The sequence below is a fragment of the Nasonia vitripennis genome, unplaced genomic scaffold (assembly GCF_009193385.2).
Source record: "Nasonia vitripennis strain AsymCx unplaced genomic scaffold, Nvit_psr_1.1 unplaced0251, whole genome shotgun sequence".
In the NCBI taxonomy this organism is placed as follows: Eukaryota; Metazoa; Arthropoda; class Insecta; order Hymenoptera; family Pteromalidae; genus Nasonia; species Nasonia vitripennis.
Window position 1 is genome coordinate 875,586 of NW_022280030.1, and position 12,102 is coordinate 887,687.

General features: G+C 33.7%; 1 protein-coding gene across 8 annotated transcripts in view; it reads left to right on the forward strand.

Annotated features, from left to right (window-relative positions):
* LOC100116365 (dynein heavy chain, cytoplasmic) overlaps nucleotides 1-12,102 on the forward strand; it is a 631,875-nt gene that overhangs the window by 535,220 nt on the left and 84,553 nt on the right. For all 8 annotated transcript variants that reach the window (XR_004228365.2, XR_004228366.2, XM_031933441.2 and 5 more), the window contains one exon: nucleotides 7,132-7,852. Coding sequence is in view for 6 of the 8 variants with exons in the window: in XM_031933441.2 (XP_031789301.2) it covers nucleotides 7,132-7,852 (721 nt within the window). In the remaining 2 variants the exon portion in view is untranslated. The remainder of the gene's footprint in view (nucleotides 1-7,131; nucleotides 7,853-12,102) is intronic.

A 12,102-nucleotide genomic window follows, 5' to 3' on the forward strand; every position in this document is an offset into this window, starting at 1 on the left:
ATGAGCCCTCGCTAGCGTCCAAACATAAGTCTCGCTATTCCCCGAATGATCCCTTCCGACGGTTAACTTGCGAATGACTCCTCTAGGTGGTCGCCACCTACCTACCCGAACTCCTGATGTGCGAAAAATAAAAATGGCTCCCGAAATAAGCCTTTTAAAATAAGTCCCGCGCTCAGTCTTGCCACCGCGACTCCGTCGAACCTTCCCCTACGACGCTTAACTCACGAATGATTTTCAAGCAGGCGCCCCGGCCCCGCGCCGTACCTGCCGCCCGAACTTTCGATTTGCAAAAATAAAAATAGCCTCCGAAAATTGTCGAAAGAGTCTCACACTCGGCCTTCCGCCAAAAATATTAACGAAAATTTTTATTAAAAAGCCAATCATCGATACAGAAAAAGATTAAGTAAAACATCGAAGTATTGTAGAAAAACGTCAAAGTTTGATAAAAACGTAAAAAAAATATTAAATGTTTTATTTTTAAAAAATCATAAATTGATAAACCGTAATGCCAAAATATGAATAGAATTTTACAATAAAAAGCCATCGATACAGAAAAAGAAAAAGTAAAACATCGAAGTATAAAGTAAAAAAGTTTTTATATTTATTTTACACACATTTATTATTTGAATCAGAAATAAATTGCATTATGTTTTTTTAAATAACGTTGTTGTTTTTCCATTTAATTTATTCATAAATTATTATTGTTTTAAGTATACATAGATATACATACATACGTATGTTTGTATACATATGCTATACACACATACATGTAAACACGCATGTTGAAAATACATATGTATAAGCAGAATTATAAAGTTTGTAATACATACCATGTCGTCACACAGATTATACATACAATTACTGGCAACAGTTAATATAATTATTTAGTGATAATTCCACTGTATAAATATTTTAATTCTATTAGAAATATTTTTGCAGCAGAAATTGGTAGGTACTTAAATTTTTTGCACTTTTCTATTAGATAAGTAATAATAAACAACCAACAACACTAAAAAATGTATGTTCATTATTTAAACTTGTACAATATGTAAGCTGTAAAATATTGTATTTAACACGATAATAATTAATTAATAACATACATATTAATATAAAATATTGCATCTAAAGTTATGTTAATGTAAAAAAATTTTTATCTAACGTAACAGAATATTTATTATTGTTAACAAATGAAGATTGTACTTTTTACATCATTTCATTTAATATTAAAAATAATACAAATATACATTTTCTATTAAAATTTTTGTATTAATGTCTTGTATAAAAAAAGTTCTGCAATACGTAATGAAGGTATTTCTTGAAGAATCAATTTACTTAAAATTAAAAAATGTTTGATATAATTTCAAGTCATAGCGATTATTCTAGAAAATATTGTTTAAGAGCTAAATATTCCGATTAATTACCCATATTTTAAATGTATGTATAAGTTTGATTTCACTTCATAAAATTTAATAAGTTAAAATAAATCTTTTACTAAAATACAATTTTAACTATTTTATAAGTTATCTATTAAAATTTACTTTTAACACTTTTGGAATTACAAAATATTTATTTATTATCTATTTCATAAAAGCTTCCTAATCAATAAATTATTTTATAATAAAAAATTAATAATTACTATTTGCAATTAAATAATTGTTTAAGTAGTTTTTTATTTATTATTTTTTGCAGAAAACAGTCTAAGTTCTAGTAATGCAGTAGAATTTTTAAATTTATTTAGATATTTATCGACTTCAAATACTAATTTAATAATTGAAAATATGTGATTTGAGTCATTTTTTTTATTTTTGTAATATTTATAATCTAAGTAAATATGCCGGACTATAGTCGAAGCGAAATTGTTGATATTTTATTGATTTTGGGAGAGTGTCGAAGAAATTATAATGCAGCAGCACAATTATATCGGAGGCGTTTCCCAAACAGAAATCATCATCCATCTCGAAGTACGATCCAGAGAATTGAACAGCGAGAGAGGCGAGGACCTCAAAGATCACGACAACGTCATAGAGTAATGACTATCGAGCGAAATGATCCACGAGTATTGGTGGTGCTTGCTATGATTTATTTAGATCCTCATATTTCAATTCGACAAATAGAAGTACGATCTGGCATCCCGAGAGAAACAGTGAGAAGAATAACAAGACTCCATCGTTACCATCCATATCATATTACTTTGACCCAAGAGCTAACAGAACGTGATTTTGAAAGAAGGTTACGATTTTGCCAATGGGCACAGGAAAGATTGCAAAACGATCCACATTTTTTCAGGTACGTCATGTTTTCCGATGAAGCCACTTTCCATAATACAGGTCAACTAAACCGACACAATTCCCACTATTGGTCCATTGAAAATCCTCATTGGACCCGTGCAGTCGATCACCAACATCAATGGAGTCTTGTAGTATGGTGTGGTATTGTTAATGGCTATCTAATTGGGCCTTACTTTTTTGACGGTAATGTTAACAGAGATAGATACCTCCATTTTCTGACAAATGAATTACCAAATCTGTTAGAAGATGTTAATATACAAACCAGAATGCGTATGTGGCTTCAACATGATGGTGCACCTGCGCATAGAAGTTTAGATGTTCAAGATTTTTTAAATCAAACATACCGTAATAGATGGATAGGTATTGGACGTGGTGAAGATCATGTTGAGTGGCCTCCACGATCCCCAGATCTCACGAGCCCAGATTTTTATTTATGGGGCTTTTTGAAAAACAGCGTGTATGCGGACGCCCCTACTACTAGAGAAAATATGATGCAAAGAATCATTAATACTTGCAGAGGCATACCAAGGCATGTGCTTCTGTCGACTGTTGGAAGCTTTGAGCGAAGAATTCAACTATGTATTAGACATCATGGAGGGATTTTTGAACACTTAATTAGGTAAAGCTTAAACTCTATTTATAAAGTGATTTTTTCATGGTCTTGCCTTCATCTGCCGGTGTCTTCACGTCTTGCCTTCATCGGCCGGGCTATGATTCTTGCCTTAATCGGCCGGTGTCTTCACGTCTTGCCTTCATCGGCCGGGCTATGATTCTTGCCTTAATCGGCCGGTGTCTTCACGTCTTGCCTTCATCGGCCGGGCTATGATTCTTGCCTTAATCGGCCGGTGTCTTCACGTCTTGACAATATATATATATATATATATATATATATATATATATATTGGGGTATAGAGCTGATACTTTCATAAGTGTATGCGGTAGGATTGATAGGTCGATGGGATTATTGGTTAGTAAATTCAATTTTTTTGAAATCATTCTACATGATTCTGCTAAAAATGTGATACACGCTCAGAAAATTTGGTTTGATTTTGTTAAAAATTATAATCTTGTTATGTATATTATGTAGAGAAGGCGCGAGATACATTAGGAAGCTTTAGTATAAGTACTTTGTATAAGGAGTAGAGATAGAGACGTGTGTGGGTGTGTGCAAGCCGGTGTTTGGGTGTGTAAATTGCGTAGACGGGGGTCAGTCCCGGACTAACCAGCGAAGCAGACAATTGTTCCGATACCTACTTCTTGTACTCATACCTTTTGAATAATACAATAAACAGTAATTAATTACTATCTACAGAATTGAACAATTGCTGCTCCTACTAATTCTATCCGACCCTCTCGAGTATATACATAACAGATCTGTTGGAGATTTTGAACCAAATTATTCCTATAGGCACAGTGCACGACAGACTATTTGGTCGATACGTTGACGCGAGAAATGACAAGCCAATTACGAGGGATTTTCAAAAGCTATTTTATTATATTGTTGACAAGGTACCCGAGCAGGTATTTACACTGGCGCATTACGGATGACCATCTGAATGGGATGTTTTGCATGACGAAACAGGTACATGCGTTTTGTGCCTTCTGCAATTTGAGATTACTTGTTGCATCAATATCATGATACACCAAACATGCATAATCAAAGCTCAGGAGAATCAAGCTTTCCAGCTGGTGATTAGATCAAAGCGAGATGCAGCGGAACGTTCTTCTAATTCTATTTACATTCATGTGACCGATACGAATCGAGTCCCCGCACTCATTCAGTCCTAACCTCAAAAAATCAGATACTTCACGGTATTCCACTGGAAGATCAAGTGTAGGCTAGGTCCATAAACGATGTCGGGAAGAGTCTATCGCAGGATAAATCCCTCAAAAACGTTGCTGAAGCTCGTATTTTTTTATTTTGTGAAAATCGAAAAGAAGACGACGCGAGCGAGAGAGAGAGAGAGAGAGAGAGAGAGAGAGAGAGGACCATGAATCAAGGAGACACAACACCTTTAAACCTTGAGTAAAAGAATTATGAGTAAAAATGACAAAATGTCAGTAAACTTTTTAAATTTTTCTTAGTGATATTTAGTATAAATACCTTCAACTTTACCGTGCTAAAACCTTAATTATTCCTGCTGGCCCATTGTGGCACTCGGTGCAATGATTTGTAAATTTGTTTACTGTCCGTAGGATTCCAAGTGAACGAATGAAACTTTTGGGCTCAAATTTAAGGAGGATACTTTGTACACCTGTAGTTTTGGTATAAATGCAGGAATTTTAATTTGAATGTTAAAAAAATGTTTTATACTCAAAAAGGTGGCATAATAAGCAAAAAAACGAGAAATAAAAAACCACTGCCAATTCATTGGCACGTAACTTTCTCCAACTAAATTTATAAGTCCAATAAATAAAATATTGTTTTAATATACAGTATATCTGCCTGCTAATGTATGAGGCAGTGTTTGATACATAATTTAATATATAAGTTTTAGATGGTTCATTGTCCAAAAGTTTGCAGACCCCTCTGTTTTTTTATTATAGAATACGAACGCTGCCGTCAATTTTTTTTTCACAGAAATTCGCGCATCTTTATATATGTTCCTAACCAACCTAACCATCAAAACAAGAGGCTATTTATTAAATAGGTCGCTCGCGAAATTTTCGAGAAAACGATTTTTACATTTCAGCTCTTTACTTGAGAACCGCTTGATAAAATCGTTTAAAATTTTAGCAGCAGATAGCTTTTCTTATGGTGAAAAAATAAGTAGTCAAATCACTTGAAATTTTAATGGGGTATAGTTTGACACGTGACCTATTGACATAATTTTTTGATTTTCGAAAAAGACTATTTTACGTTTTTTTCAATCATCTCATTGTTACAAACAATTAAGCTATAATGCATTTAAAAGAGAATAAAATTACCTACTTTTCCTCGTTTGGTCTTCGAGATCCACCGCTTTGTTCGACAGATAAAATAAAAAGGGTGATTTTTGTTTAATTCATATCTCTGAAACTAAACATCATAACCTTACGAAAAAAATCATGTCAATGGGTTACGGGTCAAAATATATCCCATTAAAATTTCAAGTGATTGGATCACTTATTTATTCAGTAATAAATCAAAAACTGATAAAAATGAATTTTTTCACGTGCCTCAATTACGGACGTCAAAAGACATTATTGCACTTGAGATTTTGGGAAAAAGTAGATATTTGATGTGTTTTGGCTAAGTTTATTCCACAGATTTCATACCCGTATGGTTCGTAAGATATCAAGGTTTCAATTTTTTTTTGAAAATTATTTGATTCTTTATATCTCTAAAACAATGTAGTCGAATACTTTAAAATTTTATTTGGTGATTCACCATAAAAAAGCTATCTGCTGCTAAAATTTTAAACGATTTTATCGAGCGGTTCTCAAGTAAAAGCTGAAATGTAAAAATCGTTTTCTCGAAAATTGCGCGAGCGACCTATTTAATAAATAGCCTCTTGTTTTGATGGTTAGGTTGGTTAGGAACATATATAAAGATGCGCGAATTTCTGTGAAAAAAAAATTGACGACAGCGTTCGTATTCTATAATAAAAAAACAGAGGGGTCTGCAAACTTTTGGACAATGAACCATCTAAAACTTATTATTTTGAAATCAGATATTTTGAAATCCTTATTATTTTGAAATCAGAAGTAATTACATCATAACATGAAGTATAATACTTATTATTTAAATTTAATACTACATTTTTAGTTGATTTGCGAATTTCTGGTTTTATAGTGGTTGACGCTAGATGACACTGTAGGTGATTATATCGTCGGTACCTAGGAAGACTAGCACTATTTAGATTTTCCAGCATTTTTTTTATAAGAAAAGATTATTAAGGGGGCACACCACCTTTAAAATTAAAATCAAAAATTTTCATTAATAATTTATAAATACTTATATAAATGAACCAAATTTTTATTACTATTCTTAGACATAATTCCCTTTATTTTGATGGTTTTAGACCTTCTATATACCTCTATAATACCTACGTATAGTAGGGAGTCCATAATTCACTTACCTTAAGATTCCAAAGGAACGAATGGCCCAAATGAGCTCAAACTCTAGGATATTGTTTAAAAGTACATTAGTTATGGTATGAATGAGGGGATTTGGTTTAAATTTCATAGAAAAAAAGTTACATGATAGTTATGTTAAAATTAATCAAAAATTGATAAAAAATCAGTAATATGCTTATAAAACTTTTTCTATGAAATTTAAACCAAATCCCCTCATTCATACCATAACTAATGTACTTTTAAACAATATCCTGGAGTTAGAGCTCATTTGGGCAATTTGTTCCTTTGGAATCTTACGGTAAGTGAATTATGGACTCCCTATTATGCGTAGATATTATAGAGGTATATAGAAGGTCTAAAACCATCAAAATAAAGGTAATTATGTCTAAGAATAGTAATAAAAATTACACCTTATAAAAAGAATTTCAATTGTGCTATTCTTCGCGGCAAATCTGAATTGTGCTACTCTTCGCTGGGAAATCTAAATGGTGCTAGTCTTCATAGGGACCGACGATATGTACCACTAGCACTACCAACTATTATGTCGGTAAAGTCGTAGAATTAAGTAGAAGACCCCCTTGTGAATGCACTAATTATTAGACTATTACTTATGCTTAGGGAATGGAAAATCATTTTTTGAACATAAATTTTTAAGTACTAAAAAGTTTTAGAAAATTAAAATAATATATGTCAATAGAAGATTAATAGAACATTTAGTTTACAGCTAAACTGTATAATTATTTTCAGCTTGTACGTAAACATTTATAATTTCTTCATTTTTTAGGCCTGATCGAGTGATTGCGGCAGCATCTTTAGTTGTCATTTCCGTTCTAGGAGATTCCTTCATGAGCGCTGCTGAAACTGAATTAGAATTCTCGAGTGTAGTAGAAAATGAATTACAATCATCAATACCTGCATTACTATGTTCTGTTCCTGGTTTTGACGCATCGAGTAGAGTAGATGATTTAGCAGCAGAATTTGGAAAGCCTATTGTTAGCATCGCTATTGGTTCAGCTGAAGGTTTCAGTCAAGCTGACAGAGCAATTAATACAGCCGTTAAAGCTGGTAGATGGGTGCTATTAAAAAATGTCCATTTAGCACCGCAATGGCTTGTCCAATTGGAGAAGAAACTTCATAGTTTGCAACCGCATCATAATTTTAGATTGTTTTTAACAATGGAAATAAATTCTAAAGTTCCAGTTAATTTACTTAGAGCTGGACGTATATTTGTCTTTGAGCCTCCACCTGGTATAAGAGCAAACCTTTTAAGAACATTTAGCACTGTCCCAGCTTCAAGAATGATGAAAGCACCAAATGAGAGGGCACGTTTGTATTTCCTGTTAGCATGGTTTCATGCTATTGTCCAGGAGCGTCTACGTTACGTACCATTAGGATGGGCAAAGCATTATGAATTTAATGAAAGTGATTTAAGAGTTGCTTGTGATACACTTGATACATGGATTGAAACGACAGCAATGGGTAGAACAAATTTACCACCAGAAAAGGTATATTGTTTTTAATTATAATATATTAATTTCTAGGTATTTATCCTCCATATAGAGTCAAATATTTTATGGAAACTGTTATGTGCAGAATTTTTGTTCCACTAAGGATCAATATAAGTATGGAAAATCATGTAATTTTATACAAAATTATATTTTATATCCTTGTATAAAGATCAATTAATTTAATTATCATTTTGTTTAATACTTATCTAAATTATTAAATAAGTCAGTATTTAAAATATATTTTGATATAGTGTGCGTAAAATGCACCATTACGTACGCTCCGCGTGGGTTCAAGCACATTTTCTGCCCCCTGTATCGAAAAATAATGTTTGATACACATGCGAAAAGTTGATTATTAATATTTTATAAATAGATAAAATTCAGTTGTCAATCATCGAATGACACTTTATTGATTATGGAATCACTATGAGTTTTTCACCTATAATTTTCATGTCTAATATTTTAAAATCAAAATATTGCTCAGAATGCTTCAATGCATCTATTTTTGAATACGGTTTTACTATTTAAAAAATAATTTTCAATTATAACAAACTTTATAAAAGTAGTTTACAAGTATACCTAATAGAGCAGTATACATAGTAGTAGAGATCGCATTTGAGATTTATCAATAAGGATGACTATAAATAATTGATGAAAACGTAAAATATTAAAAATTCGCATCAGCTTTGGATGCGCAGTCACACGGCTTGCATTATATATATATATATATATGTGTGTGTGTGTGTGTGCGCGCGCGTGTGTGTGTGTGTGTGTGTGTAACGGTATGACTTTCCCCGAGATATTGGACAGTCAGTCGGATCCAGGATCTGGATAGGGGAAAGGAGCAAAAAAGAGTCTGTTTTTATATTCTTAACAATAATAAATTATATTTCTAAATCAAACAATAATATTTAGAATCAGTTGTTAAATCCCGGCTGAAACAGAAATCAATTATGCGTCTCGTTAAAAATACTTCGCTTTTACAATTGGAATTGTTTAAACTAGCGCAGATAACAAATTACGAGTATGACTACGTGATTTCGGTACAATTGTGTTTCAACGGATGGGGCATTGATGTATCGGTTCGGTGTCTGTGTTACGGGTCGGTGACGGATTTCGAGGTTAGGAATTCATTCGTTACGGTAGAATCGTGTGCGCACGGCTACGCCGATCCGAATGTGTTGTGCAACAACGGTTCCGATTGCTCTGTGTGCGCACAGGTACGGTCGAAATGGTGTTACGAGATTTTGAGGTTATCAAATCTGCAGATTAAACCTTGTAATATGCATAAATACATACAGCATTCGTCATTTCATATTCACACATAGCTTAATAATAAAGATCACACCTGCACAAATAACTATTTGCAGAATTTTTATTATCAAGACCAAATTTGCAGATTACACCTTGTGATATGCATAAATAAATACAGCATTCATCATTTCATATTCACAAACACATAGCTTAATAAAGAAGATTACACCTGCACAAATAACTATTTACAGCATCCCTTTAATCTAAACAAAATCTGACATCTTGTGATATGTATAAATACATACAACATTCGTCATTTCATATTCGCAAACACATAGTTTTACAAGAGAGATCATCTCTGCACAATAAAATGACACCGAATGAACTGTACACATGAATACTCCACATAAGCGTATTTTTCTACACGACAAAATTCTACACATATATTTTTACACCTATTTTTTATTATTTTACTACACTGCGAAACTCTACACATGGGTAAAACCTATTGTTGTCAAATTCATCTGATAATAGGTTATGTCGTCGCTCCGTACGAAGACTCACACAGTTCAAATTTTGAAACAAAAACTAGCACAACTCACGATTTGCCGTGAAGAGTAGCTCAGTTCAGAAATGCGGTCAAGAGAAGCACAACTCGCGAATTTATATTACTTACAATGTGAGTATTTAACGTTTTTATTGGGTTATTTTGTTGGTTAAGTTCATGGCGTGACATGAAAACCTTGGACAAAGATATACAAACCTCAAAGTTTAAAAAGGTTTTCGGAAATTTTAGAAGGTTTCTAAAAAAAGTGAATAATTTAAAAAAATGTTTATAAAATATTATTGTATTTGTGAAAACAATTTTAAATTTGGTAAAAAGTTGTAAATTGTGAATATTTAAAAATGTTCATTAGGGACAGTTTCGCAAAAATCAGGAAATTTTTATAGAAATTCGCTGTTTAAGTTGTGAGAAAGTTTGAGTTGTGCTAGTCTAGCGTGAGTGAAATGTGCTACCTATGATAGGAAATTTGAACAGTGCTACTCTTCGTAGGGAGCGACGATGTGATTGTTTAGAGTTTTGCAGTGTAGAAAAATAATATAAAATCAGTGTAGACAGCGGGACTTATGCAGACTGTCGGCATAAGTATACCTTTACCATACATATATATATATATATATATATATATATATATATATATATATATATATATGTGTGTGTGTGTGTCATAATATATGTCAAAAATAAAAAAATAAATACAATAATTACGTTTGTTGTTTTTTACTTGTTTTCACAGCTTCCAATCTACCTGGACCAAATCTTGAAAATGTTTTAGTAGGAATGAATATTTTTATCATATGTACCTATCCATACAATTAAATAGTTTTTTGTTTATAAAATACATCAAGTTTTGTGAAATAAATGGGAAATAAATCCGGACGGACGGACAAACGGACATTTTTAAAGTTTTTTTACTGTTAAAAACTAATTAAAATTTGATACATTTGACATTTTTTTCGGTAACCTGAGTGATTTAAGTTCAACGAACATTTCTACTGTAAAATAGTTTCAATTTTTTCTTACGAGTTTTGAAGGGTTTTTACAAAATCGACCAAATATAAAATTTTAATATAGTCTAGATTTTTACAATATGTATGTTGATCTAGTCTCATGAATCGTTAATCTTTTTTTCTTAATTTAATAAATTTTTTTGACAAAGAGTTTTGTGTAAGTAAGTAGATGTATTTGGACGAATTGGTATCGGTGGAGATATTAATTTTGTTGGTTTTAGAGGATTTGTGACGAGTATTTCTTCTTTTTTCTTGTCTTATTATTTTCTCTCATCACTACTAGTAAGTGCGTAACGGAACTAAATAGTGCTCTCCGTAGGTAAATTGTCCATCCGCATATTGCATGGAGTAAACATCCTCTTATCATGATATCTATAGCCAACATCATGAATATCATGATAATTGCTGAATTAATAGACCCAAAATTGTTAAATTTTTCCACCAATTTATTCCATGTGTTTTCTACTTTCTGCGATGTTTATCTGCATGCCTCTTGCGATAGTGTTCAGCAATGTGGCTCTTTTCATAGGAAACATAATATGCTGTTGTAATTTTTGGTATTTGCTAGCGAATCGAGATTCTCTGGTTGCCATTCTATCTTAGTTGATGGCTTTGAAGCTTGTACTTGATTATTAGTTTTTCTTGGCGTTGGTGTAAGATTTATCCAACTACTCCTAACCGTAAAATACTGTGGTGTTATTGAGTTGCAGTTTATCTGTATTCTTCTGTGCAAGAGCAAGCTAACCATTCTAATTATCTAAAGTGGTGACCCCGACTTCGAATATTCGCAATCCGCGAGTCATCGAGTGGCGCCATTTTCGACGCCGCGCCATTTCGCGAAGCCTCGACCGCGAGCTTGCTCTCTTCAGAGCTCGCCTCGGCTTTCGTTCCCGGCGGCCAGCAGCCTTTCGCTCAATTCGAAAAACATACACCTTTTCAGCCGCGCGATGACGCATTTTGCTCGTTCAGACATCACGTCTCGCGCCGGCCCCTTTACAGCCGCGCGACGACGCTTTTATTACTCTGACCATTTCACGTCTCACGTCGGCCATTTTTAGCCCGCGCTGATGCTTTTAATTTCTCTGCGGCCCACGCACAGCCGCAGAGGACGATTCTCACCGGTTCATCTTCAGCCGATGAGACCCACAAAACACCATAACATCGGTCGCGAGACCAGCAGTGGAGCCAACAACAGCGGCAACTACGTCATCAGCGAGCATCGACGCTTTGACGCCGCGCAAGCTAGCATTATCGCGCGGACGCCAGACGCCGTGTTAGCCATCAGCAACACACGGACGCCGGGCGCTGCGTCAGTCAGCAACAACACCAGCGGCGCAGCTAGCCTCGCACGCCACGGCCATCTTCACCGTCTCCGGCGCCTCGCAGCTTCATTACTCTCGCAAGGGCCGAGTCGCTTTTTC